At 43.7% G+C, this 18,047-nt stretch overlaps 1 protein-coding gene across 1 annotated transcript in view; it reads right to left on the minus strand.

Annotated features, from left to right (window-relative positions):
• fam20ca (FAM20C golgi associated secretory pathway kinase a) overlaps window positions 1-17,754 on the minus strand; it is a 52,282-nt gene extending 34,528 nt beyond the window's left edge. Inside the window, exons 1-3 of the mRNA XM_037793234.1 lie at window positions 16,256-17,754; window positions 13,784-13,968; window positions 8,604-8,682 (exon numbers count right to left, since the gene is read on the minus strand). Of these exons, the coding sequence (XP_037649162.1) occupies window positions 8,604-8,682; window positions 13,784-13,968; window positions 16,256-16,836 (845 nt within the window). The 5' untranslated portion in view covers window positions 16,837-17,754. The remainder of the gene's footprint in view (window positions 1-8,603; window positions 8,683-13,783; window positions 13,969-16,255) is intronic.
• Between the last annotated feature and the right edge of the window lie 293 nt (window positions 17,755-18,047).

Consider the following 18,047-nt stretch of genomic DNA (forward strand, 5'->3'; position numbering starts at 1 on the left):
TATGGTGTTCCTCAAGGTCTTGGTGCCTTAATGTGGTATTTTGGAGGGATTATTGATCATTTTTATTATCAATTCTTGACTGGTAAAAAATGGTTAAATTTAGCACCAAATCTGTGTAACAAATTTCTGATTCATGACTAGAAGAACTTGACACACAGTGCTGAGCAGCATCTCAAATTAATCTTCAGGTTCTCAGCTTTCAGATGATGTACACCACTTCTATGTGACATCTATTGTTGACCTGCTATCTCCCCCTAAAGACCAAAAAGCGGGTCTATTGTGGGTCTCAGAGGGTTGCAACTTCACTAAACTTTTATTAAAACTTCACTAATGCAAACTCTCAACTGAAACAGCGTGCGCCGATGACTGGGCAGATGAGACAAACCAGCCGGTTACACGACTGTTAAAAGCGCCTCACTAATTAACCGGAATCATCTCACAGCCTACGAGAGGTCAACGCATCACAGCGCCCACGCACTGACTACACTGGACACACACACACACTAACACACACACACACACACACACACAGACACGTACATGCATGGTTAACCAGATATAAACACTTCCAAGTTCAAACACATGCAAACAACCCACATCATTTGCTCAGCAACATCACAGCGTGAAGCTGCGAGATGGAGAATTTCATTACGTGGGGTTGTTTACATGGATGCCTGAAATAGGAAAAATATAAATCAGAGTATAAATGAGAGCAAACAGAAGAACAGTGAGTACACGGTGGAAAGCCATGTATGCGGAGAGACTACTGACGTTGCAACAGTATTAGACAGTATCGGTACCTGAAGCTGGACGACACAAAACTCTTTGATAGAGCGAATAAAGGAGGCCAGGAGAGGTCAGGATGGGGATGAAAGAGGAGCATGGAAGCGAGAGGGAGGGGAAACAGAACAGAGGCTGTGTAAGATGAGCAATCCTCCGCCACATTAGAGCAGCTTAAAAACCAAATTAATCTTAAAGACCTGCGGAGGGAGTCGCTAGTGCCCATAGCCGGAAGAAGAGACGCCGGGTCGCCTGGCAGTGAGTACAAAGCTGCATGAGAAACAGATGTTGTGACACCGCAACACTCTCACTCTCTGTGTGTGTGTGAGACAATAAAACGTAGAGGAGAGACGCAGTTGATAATGTTCGACAGCAGATTTCACGAATAACAGAAGTTATTTCTGAGAAAGAGCAAATTAAAACTTCTATTACTGCTGCAACGAACTGTTACTCAATGTAAATACCAGTCTGATGATGGTGAAACCACCCGAGTTAAAACATCTTAATGGTTAAGCTTAGGGAAAGAGGTGGCTATGGCAAATAAACTATGGTCAAGCTATGATAAGGGTCAGGCAAATATTTGGTTAATGTTAGGGCTAATAGATGTAGAGACATTTGGTTAATGTTAGGGCTAAAGGAAAAGGCAAATGTTTATGCAAACTCCACTCATTCCCATCCATCCACCACATCCTTACTTTCTGCATCACAATACAAAGGGCACACTACTTTGTGCATTGAACATACTTTTGGAGGTGAGGCATCATCCAATATCAGTGCAATTCCAAGCTGCTGCTGTATACCACAAACTAACAAGATCAAAGATTTAATTAATCATGTTTGATATCAAATAAACAGCCATCCCTTCCTTCATTAACTACTGCAACTTCTGAAAGAAATCAAATTCAAAAGAAAGTCCTAGTGTACACTGTAAACCAAAATAATGAGGTTCAATACTCTTATTTTATTCCCTTTTTAAAATTGCACTAACGATGCACTCGTTCAAAATGTTTTGAAATAAAGTTTCATAAAAACGGAAAAGAAAAGAAAAGAAAAAGTAAAGATTAACCCCTAACTAACTACGTTAGCAGCTGAAGAAACGTCATGGTTGGCCTTGTTAGCTATGGCCTATTTAAACTAAATACAATACGTATGGAAACAACGTAAAAAACACTAACGTAGTTTACAAAACAAAACAGTAGTCTTGAACACGGGTCTCCTGGTTGAAAGTCCTGTGTTGGTTGGACCATCAACCTCCCCTCCCGCCATCCATAAACAGTCTTTCTCACTTTTTATTCTACGTCACTAGCTCTGAGCGTAGGAGTCAGACTACACGGCGTACAAATGACACGCCTAAAGCAAGAACGCCGTTCTTATTCCATGCTTTTGCCCTGCGCATTATCGTGTCATTCACACACCTTTTCGTGCGACCAGGCTGAAAGAACAAACATACTGGACATACACACTTCACTTTAAATGTACAGCCTCTTCTATCTGAACAAACCACACCTGCTCTCTACAGATTGTCATTGATTTCAACAGCCAGGTCACACAACTGGATTGGCAATATGAGCTGCTCTGTCCCCTGCCAGCTGATCGGTCTTGTGTGTTCGTGTGACACGAGTGGACAAAGTGGTGACGACTGTGAGACCAATCTGATGCCGAACACCTGAGGAGTCTCTCCCCGCCGAGCGCCGCTCAACCAGAAAGGCTGATGCAGCCACAGTTTACTGAAAAGATAGATGTGACAACTCAGCTTTTTATAATATGCAAGATTGAGGTCAGAATCATCGCCGGAAAACTTCATCGTGGTCGACAGGACGAGGATGTTAATGTGAAAAAGATTTGACGTTTCATCACATTTAAACTCTCTTTATGTGCTCGGAGGCTTTTTGACTCGTCACGGTGGAGATCATTAGGGACGTGTTAAATGGCGAGCGGTCGGGAGTGAATGAGCTACTTTTCTTTTGTTGAGTGTTGGGCTCGCAGTCATCACCTTCTGTGTGATACACCACAGCTCTGAGTGAGAGGCTACAGCTGCGACTTGGCTCGCTGCTCGCCGATTTTCCAGTACCAGCCCCGGTGATGGAGGGTGCACGAACTCCGTAACCCCCAAAGCGTCCTTCTCTTTGCAGCTTGTGTGCATATGTAAGTGTGTGTGTGTGTGTGTGTGTGTGAGCCGCAGCTGTGCGAAACAGCTGTCTATAGTAACATGCTTCATCGGGCACACACCCAAAGATGAGCTCAGACTACACCTCTCAAAGTGTGTCTAACTTATGAGAGCCAGCGGCGTTCTTATGGCCCTCGAGGGAGCTCTTTAGGGAAACACTGTTATACAAGTGACTACCAAAGAAGAAGAAAAAAAATAAAATGTATATGATGTAAAAAATACCTTTCCCTTGAAGGTGCTAAATGCGAGATTGCCTCCGCATGGCTCTCATGGTGACATGAGAGGGTGGAGCTAAGTACAACCGAACACTGAATAAGACATTTTTAGGCGACCAAAGAGGTTATAATTAACTTTCATGAACTGAAAACACACTGTGAAAGGGTTAAAGTTGTAAGACGGAAACACGGACAACTCCCAGACCGGACAACGCCGTGGTAGCGACCTGTCAATCACAAGGTAGCCCCGCCCTAAAGCATCCCCTGCTTTATGGTCTATTTGACTCTAAATGGAACCATCATTTACTAAATGAACATCATGCTGTATTGAAGAATTGCATGCTGGATTGACTTGAAACTAGCGATTGAGACCATAAACTCATGTTTACAATGTTTACTGAGGTAATAAATCAAGTTGAGAAGTAGAGTCATTTTCTCATAGACTTCTATACAATCAGACTTCTTTTTGCAACCAGAGGAGTCGCCCCCTGCTGGCTGTTAGAAAGAATGCAAGTTTAAGGCACTTCAGCATTGGCTTCACTTCTCAGACCTGACTGTACACACAGAGGGAGATTGACTTCATTCTCTGCTCAGGTAGAGATTACTCAGTAATAGTTGTTTGACGCTCTGGATATCATAGAGCACCTTTAAAGGTCTCAGATAATGAAAAAAGATGTCAGTTAAGACATGATGATGAATTCAGAAGGGGATTTTGCACGTGTCTCTGAGGTGCATGTCATGTATGCATACATATGTAAATTTACAGTGTGCTTATGTGCATGCATGTGTATGTCATCACGCCGTATTCATCCTTGAAATGAGACGTTCAGGTTCCCTAACAATGGGACTTCCCTGGATCAGGATGGCTTTTTTTCCATGATGTGAGACCATTATCCTTTCATTGTTGTAGCTGCTGGTATGAAAGACAGCGATAACTCAATCTGTGAACCGGTTTTTATTTTAATTTAAACCACAGATGCTTGTTATCTAGTCACGAGTTCATATGCATATGGATCTAAAACCCCTCTGCGTGAAAAAGATTAACTGGCAGGTGAACTCTCAGCATAAAGACCACAAGCCATCAAAAACACGTTATGAACAGCTCCGCTTCCTCCTGCACTTTACATGAATGCATGTAAATCAATAATAAAATCATCAATCTTTCATGATAAGATCAATAACCCGAGCGGGGAGGAGGCTCTCCAGAGGACATTAGATGGCTTCAGCCCTAATCTCCAGTACAGAGAGGATCCACGGAGGGACGTCAGTCGTGTCCCAACTGCGTCAGAGCTGATACGATGAGGCCCTCAAATGGACTTGTGGTTATGAAACAGCCTGCAGATGATAAAAACAAAACAAAAAAAAACGTAGCAGCCTCTTGGGTGTTGCCACTAAGAGGCTTCACAGCCAACCCCACTGGCTTTACTGGCGCTGGAGCCCCAGCTTGTCAGAACTGATCTGGTTCATGCAGATGAGGACGTCTCCTGATTCCCCACGGTGCTGAGGGACGGGCATGTGCGCCCTACATACAGTATATGTTCTAGCACATGTTTACATGCGATGAACCCTGTGTGTTGATATAACAGCTCTCGGCACGACTGGGGCAACAGTACACAACAAACAGGGACGATCAAAGTCACTTCTGCTATTCTCGCAACGCATAAACCGTTTTTGAAACTGTGAGACTATCAACAAAATCAAAGCGAGGGGGGGGTGGAAACAGGCTTGTCAACCAGCGTGTGATGGAGAAATTAATTCTTTCTTTGCATATCTGGGGCTTACACCTCCTCCTTCAATCCCACAACCCTCCATCTGACAAATCCAATTAGCATGACATGAACATTGTGGTTCTGTATACACACACCACCGCAGCCGGGATGTTGGCAGGGTGACGGGTAGGATGGGGCACCGGGGACTCGAGCCAGACAGACACGGAGGCCTGGCAATGAAGGGTCTCCGCTCGGCCTGTAACCTGCCTCCAGCTGGAAGACCCAGTTCCTTGACAGGTTGGCAGTGCTAACTGCTCGCCAGCCCTCCGGTCCATCTCTGCCTCTCATCTGTCTTCCAACACCAGCCCTCTCTCTCTCTTTTCACACGCCACTTCATTCCTCTCCATCCTCTACAGCCTCGGAGCCAGCTGATGTCCCCATCTTTAGTTCAAATTGAATCTATTTTGTATGTAATGTTTGTTGGCTAAAGACCGTCTCGCAGTGACACCACTAGAATTCATCAGCTGGGGACACACCGAGTCGACATCAGAGAACTAGAGGCAACGAAGGCCACCGGTTGCGTCGCCTCACGTCGCCTTTGTTTTGGCCGACAAGTTTCACTCAGACGACAGCCGAGGACAGGTTTGCTTATCCCATTCGGGGTCGCGGGGGTGCTGGAGCTGATCCCAGCTGACATTGGGCGAAGGCGGAGTACACCCTGGACAGGTCACCAGACTATCACAGGGCTGACACATAGAGACAGACAACCATTCACGCTCACATTCACACCTACGGGACATTTAGAGTCAATAATTAACCTGCATGTCTTTGGACTGTGGGAGGACGCCGGAGAACCTGGACAAAACCCACGCTAACAAGGGGAGAGTATGCAAACTCCACACAGAAGGGCCCCAAGCCGGATTTGAACCTGCGACCCTCCAGCTGCTGACAGTGCTAACCACTGCACCACCGTGCAGCCCTGATCAGATGAGATTAAGATGAAAAATGAGAAGAGCCTTCTATGTTCTTCCTCTTGACTTTACTCGTTGGCTTGCTTTCCTCACTTCCGTTTCTCTTCTCGTGCACTGATTTGTTTAAGCTGAACCGCCAATCAGAGAGATTTCTCTCACCGACGGGTGCCGCCGCCGCCGCAACACGGGCAGACTAGAGCCGACGGCGCGGGACACACTGAAAATACTAGACTGACGGACCCTACCCTGTCCGACGACCGACCGTCGGCTTGGTGTGTCAAGGCCTTTAGGTAGTCAAGGCATTAGATACCTGCAGTTGTGCATGAACTGACCTCTTGGTTTACAATACCCGCAACTGAGGAACTATATTTATCCATGTTTGACTGTCAGATTAAAATTCTTGGGAGGATCATAAACCTTTTTGGCTGGCACAAAAATCAGAGATCCTTTTTTTTTTGTGGGGGGAAAAACAAGCCGTCGTGACCTGAAACACTTAACCAAATTACAGTTTGAAAAACTAAACGAGCATCTTCCAACCCGGCACTTTAAATCACCAAACACAATCATAGAGTTTGTCAGACAGATAAAACGGAGCCGCAAACTTTTTTTTTTCCTCCCAGAGCTGCGCGGAGAAAACATCGTGTGGAGGTGTCTGGCAAGCTGTCAGCTCGTGCAGTCTCCTGGCCCATGCCAGCGTACACATTTGCATTTCGGCTCAAAGGAGGCCCGAAACATCAAAGCCTCTTTGAAGCACCACTTGATGCTGCACAAAGGGACAGGTGAAGAAAAAAACACAACGCAACACAGCATCGCTCTGAACTACTGTACCCAGAATGCACCACAGATCCTAAAATAAAAGTGGGACAAATCAATGCCGTGACAGGAACAACAAAACCTCATGATGTGTATTAACGAAAGTAGAACAAAGGTTATCTTTCAACATTATTCCTCTCAGAAAAACTCTGATATTTTTGTATTTCCGCTCAGGGGACTTTCGCATAATATCTGTAAACACTGGAGACAGTCGACTGTGACAGTCAAAGCAAGGAGTTTGAATAAAATATGACAGGCTAAATAAAGAGCTGCGGGAATCTGTAGCATATAATTCAGAAAGTGACATGTAATTAATGTCAAAAGAGTTTCTGACAGCAACCGAGAAAGACTGTTTTACATACATCTGCTGTAAGAAATAAGAGCTTTTCTTTTACATTTACATTGGACGGAGTGTAATGCATCCAATCCCTGCTAAGTTTACAACACCATTTAAGTTTAAAATGAAACTCAGAGCACGTACGACTCAATCATTTACCTTCTAGATTCTCATAACTCTGAACCTGAGGCTTCAATCTTTCAATCAGCAAGAGGTATATATAGTACAGCACACATGATGCCTGACCACACCTCACAACGCTCTCCTCCTTCTTTGACCCATCCTGACGTCACAGGACTCATGTATGAACACATACTGTATTGTCCATGTTGCCTAGAAGCAGCCTCGTCTAATCAAATATCTATTCAAATCCAAACACACACACATACAGGGTAATAACCGTCCCTGTCAGATATGACTATGCCATTGATGCCTGCTGGGTGCAGTTGTTGACTTGTAAGGTTTGCATGTATAAAAGCTCAGATTGACGTTGTTTGGACCATATTCTCTGCGGCTATGTTCATAAACAATGCCTCTAAAAAAATCAGCCACTGATTGACCTTGAAAATAAATGCCAAGTTAGGACAGAAAAAAAAAATGACTCATGTGCAACTGTGAACTGCCACTGCTGCTGTTTTTGTGTATATATTACGTAAGCTATAAAGTTGCACTGGATTCAGGCTAAGAGGAGCTGAATAAGGGAAACGAACACCGAACATCAGGTGGATAAACTTTGAATAAACTCTGCAGCCTCTCCATAAATCAAGCCCAGACAGTGAAAAAGATATTCGGTGGCAACATTTCATCGTTCATTTTCAAAGCTTGCTGTTGACCTCACAGGAACTGAACTCCTCATCATCGAGGTAACGGCCTCGGCTCACTCGATATAAAGAATCATCACAAACCATTCATGTACAGGTTGTCAAGATGTGACTCTTTCATGAGTATCACTCAGCAGTTCTTTGAGAAAAACAAACACAAACAGCCCCTCTGACTGTCTCTCTCCCAGAATCTAATACTCTCCACTGAGGCTCTCATGTATTCTTCATTTCATACCAATCAAACAGGCTCCTGAGCAATTACTTCCAGTTGGCCTGGACGCTGTTTATCTGCGTCGGCATGGGAATTCATCGGGCAACAAAACTCAGACAGCTGAGAGGGAGGGTATTTCTTTTTCATGTGCCACGCGCCTTTCGCTAGCATGTATGTCTCCCTAAAGACGTCTTGACGACGGCTCAGTGCTCATTTTAATTAACACATAAGCCTGTTGATGTTAATTAAAAAGCAGACAGAATAAAGATCACACGGAGGGGAGAGCTGTGTATCCGAACGCACCGAAACATGCGGCGGCGGTGCTTGGCACTTATTCAGATGAGATTTCTCATAGCCCCTCTTGAAACATATGCAGTACAAGTGGGCACATCAAACCGAGTGGATCAAACAGATTTCCGATGTTCGGTATTTTGGTCGGTGGGGTGGGATGCAGATTTGCTTAAATCGGAGAAACTGCTATTAGATGCTAACACTGATAATATCTGCGATACCCAAATGATTTGGTGCAGTAATAGTAATAATAATAATAATAATAATATGTAAATGTAGTCGACTTACTTCATGGGCTTGAACAGAGCTTGTCCGTAGTTCTGGAAAGTCATGATCAACTTCAGCTGGGTGCCTCCTGATTTCATGGCTGAGAGGAAAAACAATTGAGTTGTTAGATGAGTATTTGAAGCATAAACACAAACACAAAACACAGACACACAGAAATGCACATGCACGTATGCACAGCTGTTTGGTTTATTTGCCAATTTGGAGGACGATTGCAATTTTGCATAACAGAGCCATCACATCTGCTGACCAATTAGCCAGACACTGTACAATCAAAGAGCAAAATTGTGGCAGTTAGGGAGCTGGGTGTGACTGAGAGGCAGAAGTGGCATGAAAAGCATCTGCTGACAACTACGGCTGGTTCTGGGTCTGACGACGGAGGGATGGAAGTGGAAATGGACAATTTGGACAACACGTGTTGCCTTGAGAGAGACAAAAAAACACACTGATTGACTGAGTGATAGAAAGCCCCTCATGTTTAGCACATAAAGTCCACTGAAACTATAATTCAGCAGCGTATTATTCAGGGTTCCCACTCTTTTCTAGAGATCATTTTCCAGGACATTTTTAGTGATGATCTAGCTGGAATGACTAGACAGGGGTTCTGCCATGCACTAATATATTCCTCTCTGAGGAAGACTGATTCAAAAGCACCGATACCGATACCGATACCGGATCGGATATCGTTGAGAGGGCCGATCTATTCAATTCAATTCTATGTTTATATACTATATACATTATAGTCTGGAATTTAATTTTAATCAAATTGTTGCTGCATTAAAAAGATTTACACCTGAATGTTATTCCTGTTGATTTTGAAGACTTTGATTTTGAGAATTTGCACCTTGTATTTAAACACGACAAACGTTATATGGACGAATTTTTTAGCACTTTTAATGGTAAAGAAATGTTAAACGTTCACTCTTACTGTCTATGACGTCATCGACATGCGTCAGCAGCCCATCTCAGACAGACGACAACAAAACAAAGAATGGCTGATGGCGAGCAGAGCCAAACGATCGACAGACTTTCAAGCTGCGTTTGAGGTCCAGCGTGTGGAAACATTTTGCAAAAAAAGGAAGATGTCCTCGATAAATTTCTCGCTGTTTGCAGAATATGCAAAGGCCAGATAAAATACAACAGCAACACGACCAGTCTTTCCACACACCTACTGAGACGCCAGTCTATGCAGTCTATCGGTGCACAGACTGGCGTACTCGACGATACTCGATACTCAGTATCGGGCGCATTTCAGATACTGGTATTGGTATCGGAACAACTACATAGTAGTCCATTCTCAGCTAAAGGAAAATAGGAGAATGTTGAAATAATTTTCAAAGACAATGCACGATTTTGCAGGACGTTTTACTTTTTCTTTCTTTTTCAATGTGTTTTCAATGACTGGAAAGTTGGTCACCTGTTTTCCAGGTTTTCCAGGGTGAGTGGGAAACCTGTTATTAGCAATAACATGTTCTTAATTTCCTAAATCAAATCAATAATGATCTGTATGTTTCAATCCGTGTGTGTATATATGTGCACATAGTGGACCTGATTCTGACCAGATGTTTCTCTGTACACATCTCTCTCCATTAACCACCACACTGACCTCCTGCACCCTGGGAGAGGAGCCAGGACACATGTCTCTGACTATCAGTCATGTCCACCACGGCGTCTCCCAGAGGCTGACGGAGACTCACTGCGAGCGGCTTCCTGCCTGCTTCCGACTCAAACAAAGGGACCGCCAGGCCTGTCTAAACGCCTTGTGTTTCTGTCATAATGGACAGGCTTTCGGGGGATTTGCCCATTTATTACAGCGCATTAACTTGAGCATATTACACAACACGGCGCTTCTGCCTAACCCCAATATCAACATAAGCCCTGTGTAGCGGACCCACTCGCTGGCTGAGTAGCTGGCTGCACTCTACCCCCTTACACACCACTGTCTTTTGTGTTTATTGACGCTCTTGGTGTTTCTCTCAGATTGTTCCTCTCTTTCTTGTTTGTATATGTCATCCTTTTATTCACATTCTCTCCGTTATGCTCCGTCTGTCTCACTTTGCTTTACTCACCGCTGGCAAGCCTCCCCATTTTACCGTGACTCATTTTCAAAAAGCTTTTGGTATTTTACATCCACTGTTGCACAAAGTACAACCTAAGTAACCTCGGGTCAGCGACAGAGGGTGGATGTTGAAAGTAGTATAGTGAAATCAAAGCCAAAGAATGCATTAGTCCTAAACATGTGCCAGATTTGCCAGCTGAATAGACTGTTGTCAGGCTATTAAATAGGCGTTATCAGTCGTTATAAGCCCCATAGATGTGGGTCAATAGGTGCCTACTACACCCACTAGTAGGTTTTATCATCTATCGCATCCTGCGTGAAATCAACAATGTGTAGTTGTCTTTGTGTTCGTAGTCATTTTAACCCAAAACACAATGTTTTTCCCTAAACTTAATGTGATTTAGTTGCTTAAACCTAAAGAAGTTGTATTTTTGTTTCCTAAACCTAAAGAAGTTGTAGTTTTGTTTCCTAAACCTAAAGAAGCGTTATTGTTTGTGTTCAAAACGTGACGTTTCATTCAGTTTCACATGTTAGAACGTGTTGCTTTTAAGTTTCACTTTTTCAACGTAGTAGGCACAGTAGGTCCCTCATGACCCACATCTATGGTGCTTATAGCGACCTATTTAATGGCCTGACAACAGTCGAATCGGGTGGATTTGCTGCAGCCAGGTCAAGTGGATAGTGCCCCCATACAGAGTAATCTTTAAACTTATACGGCGAGCCTAAAACCTTTGAGAGATTGCAAACGACCGGACTATGCTTTAATGCCGTGACCTTGACCCATAAGCCACAATCCTTGAGGAGCTGACCTCAATTCTCCTGCTCTGCGCCGGACGTTTAGAAATTTTTGTTTCTAATTGGAAACGACAAAAGGTAATCCCCTGTGGAAAGCTCGGCTGATTGTTTCTATGGATTGTATCTGCGCCGACATGCAATCAAACAACAGTAAACTTCAGCATCTTTTGATTCTCCCTAAAGGCCATCTGTCTCAGTATCTGTATGTGCGTCTGTTGATCTAACCATCCATCTCTCGCTCCGTTTCACCCACAAATGAATCACTGTCGTCTTTTTCTAAACCGTCATGTTCTCTCTGGTCTTTCAGTAAAGCTCCAGGCCTCGCCCACCACCACCAGATCAGATCCTCCCTCCCATCCCGTGATGATAAATCCACCGTGCTCTCACCTGTGCCACCTCACGGCACTGCGCGTATGATTTATGAGTCCGGCTGATGACTGAACAAAAGGCCACAGAGAGACAGACACGGAGGAGGGAGGCACCGAAAAATGCTGAACAGGGAAACTTCCTAATGCTGTCTCTGTTTTGTAATAGATATGTGGTAAGTGTGTGCTCCAATTATGGGGCACAAAAGCTGTAATGCATGCTTGCAGACACACACACACACACACACACACACACACACACACACACACACAAACACACTGCTCTGGGTTTTCTTTTCAGAAGACAGACGGCGTTTTAAAGGTGTGTCTGGGCGCAGAATGATGGTTTATAAACAGAAGGGACTGAAAACACACAAACTACAAAGTGTAGGCTGTAGCATGAATGATGAATGACTGTGAGCTGCCTGAGGGACTCATAACAAAGAGACAGTTGAGACAGCGTCAATGAGAAATACAATGACACTGATGCACAAAGAGATAACAACATGCACCAGTGGAGGATATTTTGATATTTACTGTCCAGTTTGTATGAAGCCACGATAGCAAAAAAATGATTTCACACTGAGACAACATCTCTTTCACTAAAGAGATCTGGCCAAGACGGCATCTACAATGAAGTACATTCATAGCGTGTTGTTTACGGCAAACAACAGTGGAGAAAAATAGTCTTATGGCAGACCTGTCCCTCAGTCATTTGGAGAAAAGACTTTTGCACCTCGACATATTTTTACTTTTTCAGAACAGAATTTCTCAAAGCTTGCCTTGATGCTCAAGTTCACGTACTCTTGCATAAAATTCACACCTATTAATGGCTTGTACTACCAAGCAAGATTTGGGATTAGAGAGGTAACTTCAGCCTACGATGGTGGTTCACTTCTTATCGGGGTAGATCGCCATAGCAACTTATGCTGAACACCTGACCTGCTCCGGAGCAGGTTATATTCCAGATAAGAGATCAACTCGTATAAAAGCACCGCCTACTGACCAATCAGAGCTCGGGGCGCGGATCGTGGGACGTATGATATCCAGTATGTTATCCCTGATTCCTCACAAGGAAAGCTTTGAGGAATCCTGACGTGCACTGTCCAGTATCAGCTATTTAGTTCACAGTCACACTGATTGAATTTTTGGCAAAAATTAGTTACTGTATTGACTTCAAGTCATTGTATCGTATCGCATCGCATCACATCGTATCGTATCGTATCGTATCGTATCGTATCGTATCGTATCGTATCGTATCGTATCGCATCGTATCGTATCGTATCACATCACATCGTATCGTATTGTATCACATCGCATCGTATCGCATCGTATCACATCGTATCATATCGCTCTAGATGAGCCAAATATCATCCTTGAATTGTATCAGAACCATGGAAAGTTTTACATATCGTATCGTTATAAAAATGTATTGTTACACCCCTACCTTTACCTACACCCATTACCTTTCATAGGTACAGCTACGAACAGTGTGTGACAACAGCCTGGCACTGTACACACAGGAACCCACACATTGTGATTCACTGTACACACAGGAAGTCAGGTGCACACACTTCACTCTAGTGTTCAACAAGTTGATGTCTCTGATGGCTGATACAGCTCCCACGACAGGTTCAATTTTTAATATGAATACTTTTTTATTGTATTTACCCAACAGAATTGTACTCTTGCCAGGGTGGAAAAGCCTCTGAAATTGCATCATATCACACGATAGTAAAACTTTCCATAGAGACACATATTACTGTAATGAAACATAATTTAGTTTGGCTATAAAAAGGAATAAAAATGAGACAAAACTACCATTTCATTGGCAGGCTCTTCTCAGGTTTTAGTGATAAGGAACAATCATGTTGGTGCTGAACCAAATGATCAATATTGATATAACCTCTAATCTGACACACCTGGGTCACACACAGCTCTCCCTGACTGACTGACTGACTCACCCACGCTGGTGATCCTCTGTGTGACCAGGTCCTTCAGCAGGGCGTCCAGAGCCAGACTGTGTCTGGAGTACAGCTCGTAGCGGTTGATGCCGATGTGGAAACGTAACCAGTTGGGGTAAGACTCAGCCGTCACCTCTCCGGTAGGAGAGAACTCCTCCTCCTCTTCGTTCCCCTCCTCATTGTGCCTGGAAACACAGGGAGAGGAGGTTTAACAAGAAGCAAGCAGATTCCTGATTAGATTATTTTAATCTATGTAACTGATGGTTACAGTATTTGTTGCAGTCTCGAGGGCTGTGTGTTGGCAAGAATCTGGTGATACCGATACAGGGGTTAAGATTCAATACATTGCGATACTGTAAGTAAGGCCATGTATTGTGATTTTTTATCTAATTTTTACAAAAAACTGTCATAATATAAAGAACATACCACCATATGCATAAAATCTGAGTAAAAAAAAGTTTACTTTTTTATGCAATCAGAACAATGGTATCTGTATTTGCATTTATCCCAGTCTCTATAACATCCAACATCATAGCACTACTTTGAGAGGGCACATACACTGAGAGGGAGCATCTCTTTGCAAATGAAATAAAGCATTGATTGAGTTAATCTTTGCATGTAAACTATTAATCAAAAATCAATAGTGTTTTTGAGAATCAATACAGAATCACAAAACCGATGTATTGTGATATTTTCTTACACCCCTACTAAATATAAACTAACTGTATCAGACAAATTGATGCTGATTCATTCTAATAACCTGGATTTGTTACTATTATGAGGTTAAAATGCAGTTTTATTGACTGATATATACAAAAATAATCCAGCAGGATGGCAACTCCTACATTGCGTGCCTAAAAAGGTAAGATGGCATGAGAACAGGAGAGATGGGTGGATGCAGCAGATGCATGAGTGGACATTATAGTGGAGGCAGAGAAACCTGACTGGACGGATGGATGAACCTGTCTTCTGCTTGATTTGATGATATTTAAACAGACAGATGGACATATAGGTGGACAGATGTGTGCATGCACAGGCAGATGGTCTCATGATTTGTAGGCCTGTACTGAATTGAAACATAACAAACATCATCTACTTTTTGTCCCTTACTTGGATCCCCATCACTTGTAAACCCTTTTAAGTTCCCCATGTAACCTTTACTTAACCAGGTTAGTCCCATTGAGATTAAGAACCTCTTTTCCAAGGGAGACCTGGCCAAGACGGTCAGCAGCAAGAACACAAAGTTGCAGACACAGACACATATTGAGACAAAATACAATCCACAAACACTAAAAGCACTAACATTTGCATTAAAAGAGAACTACCTAAAGACAAATGGGGGACAAAAAGGAACTTCAGCTGTACAGTAAGGGGGCTAAAAACATTGGCATGCCATAGAGTCTGCTTCTAAAGCCTTCATTTTAGATTTGAAAATGTTTAATGATACCAGCTCCTTGATTTTTAGGTCATTTTGGTGCAAATTCCAGGCTGAGGGTGCAGAATATGCAAAAGCCCTTTCCTCAATTTTTGTCCGAGCTTTTGGGACAGATAGCACAAAGAGGTCCTGGGAACGCAGTGAATACTGTCCACAATTATTTTGCGTAATAAAAACACTTAAAGGGACTGTTTGTAACTTTTTACAGGTATAAATCTACCGGGTCGGTTTCCAATGCGCGTTCGCATATGCGCGCGTGTGGCTACGCTGTTCAGACCGCTCCTCTGCCTGCTTGCCTTCCTCTGGCTGCGGTCGGGAGACGATAACGTTTCTTTTCCTGCTTCAGCCCCGGAGGCTGAAGCAGGAAAAGCCAACACTAGGATCAGCATTGATTCAAACGATAACGATAACGTTTCTTTTCCTGCTTCAGCCCCGGAGGCTGAAGCAGGAAAAGCCAACACTAGGATCAGCATTGATTCAAACGATAACGATAACGTTTCTTTTCCTGCTTCAGCCCCGGAGGCTGAAGCAGGAAAAGCCAACACTAGGATCAGCATTGATTCATGGAGAGACCTTCGTCTGGTCAGCTAACATTACTGCCAAGCAGCTGAAATCTAGAGTGATATTGTGCTTTTAGCTGACGTGTGTCGCCTCACTGTTTTGAGCGATGCTCGTTCATGTCTATGTAGAGCGAGCACAAGCGCGAGCCTGACGCTGACTTTCGTTGACTTAACGGCCACAGGTGTCGCTGTTAACAAGCAATTCTGAAAGTTACAAACAGTCCCTTTAAACAGTAAATTAACTGTAAAATACTGTTCAAACTGTATTTTTCATTAACAGTACAAAGCTGTACATTTCAGCGACAGTATAATAATGTTAATTTTACAGTAACATAAAGGCAACCCTGCTGCCAGTTCTTTACTGTTATTTTACTGGGACATTCTTAACAGTGTGGTAAACTACATCAGGCATATGAAGGCACTGAGCAGAGGCGTGCAACAAAACATGTCCTTAATCTGCTCCATCCATCAGCTTACCATCCAGCTTGGTTCCCTGTTGCTCTGGGGTAAAACCTGATGTCCGTGTTGACGTTGAACAAAGTGTCATCATTCGAGAGGGATGGAAGGTCGACCTTGTAGAAAGGATGCTCGAACAGAGCAGACAACCGGGAGGCACCACCGAGAGCAGGCACGGTGCGACCCCGGCTAGAGTCTCCCATGAGCGGCTTGTTTTCCTCCAGCGACGGTCCCATCCGCCTGGAGGTCTCCACTCCTCTGTCTCCTCCTCCTGCTCCTGCTGCTGCAGCTGTGATCTTCTCCAGAGAGGAGTGCGACGTGAGGTTGGAGCTCGGCTCGTTGCTGAAATCCTGCAGGATTCTCAGCGTGTGTTTGTTAGGCCAGCCGGCTCCAGCTCCGGCCGCCGACCTGCCGCGGTGCTTCTTCCCCCAGCCCTGCGCCTCCTCGCCCGGCTGCTGAGCGCACTGACAGCCGCTCTCTCCTCCACCGTCCGCTCGCTTCTCCAGCTTCGGCAGCAAGTCTATCATGATGTGCATGGTGCACGCTACCAAAAACACCATGAGTATCAACACTCTGAATTTACGAAACAAAATCATCTTCATATATATGCTTTCTTTTATGCAGAGAATAAGCTTTTAAGCGCACCTTAGATGTCCAACACGATGACAAAGCAGCGTTTAAGATGCACTCTGATCATTGCACATGCATTAATGTGTGTCAGCCTAACAACTCCATCATGCATGTCTTTATTGTTTATTATAATAGTCCAGATTCTTCATTCCCAGACAGGTGGGGAGCTCTTGGACACTTCACTGGCAGCAGCTCAACACTTCATTCATTGCCTTGTTGAGCAGATATCAGGTTAAGAAGAGGTAACAGGGAGGAGGAAGAGGAGGAGGATGAAGAGGAGGGGTCCTGTTAAAAAATATTCTTCATCAAATCTGCATCCTTGTGCCAGAGGAGTGTCAAAATGTGTCACAAAACTGAAGAAAAGTAACATTAGAGATTGATCCACTCAAACAGCCTTCCTTGTATTTATGCTGATTAAAAAAAAAAAAAAAAAAAAGTGAAAAATCCCATAATAAAAATATATTATAACAGGTGATCCGGTGAGATGCTCGGATGCAGCCTCGTTAGAGTCAGACCGGAGACTGGCTGGCAGGTGCAGGTGCAGAGATCCCGGTTGTCATTCCACCGCCTTGTCTTCCTTCCAAGTGTTCATCCAGAGGTGGGCTGGTGTCTGTGTGTTAAATATTATGATCGGAGCCCTCTGAGTCCAGCCTCGGTGGCGTCATCACGAGGAAAAGGAGGCTGGCTGCGTCTCTCTGCACATACAAGTAGTGAAAGCACTAGTGACATGAAAGAGAGGGAGCTTCAGGGAGGAGAAGCTGAAAGACTGAGAGCCGGAGAGGCTGCAGCTCCACGGAGAGCAGCCAGAGGGCGTCGGCTCAACCTGAGACACTGTGATGTACTGGATGAGCTGAAGGACAGTATATAGGATACTGAGGGGCGATGTGACCAAACAATGTATATACCGATATTTAGTTTGGTTTTATATCACGGTGTTACAGCATTAAAAGGGATACTTCACTCAAAACATTTATTCTAAGTCTTTTCCTTCTATTGGCAATGTAAGGGGACATATCTTAAGAAAGAAAGAAATATTTTTTCAAAAACAGATGTGTTTTTTTTACGACGGAGTACTAGGGCCACATTGAGGGGAAATAAAAAAAAATTTATTCACATATTTCAAGAATAAGGTCATAATATTATGAGGAAAAAAGTTGTAATTTAATGAGAATAAAGTCATAAC

The sequence above is a fragment of the Sebastes umbrosus genome, chromosome 14, assembly GCF_015220745.1.
Source record: "Sebastes umbrosus isolate fSebUmb1 chromosome 14, fSebUmb1.pri, whole genome shotgun sequence".
In the NCBI taxonomy this organism is placed as follows: domain Eukaryota; kingdom Metazoa; phylum Chordata; class Actinopteri; order Perciformes; family Sebastidae; genus Sebastes; species Sebastes umbrosus.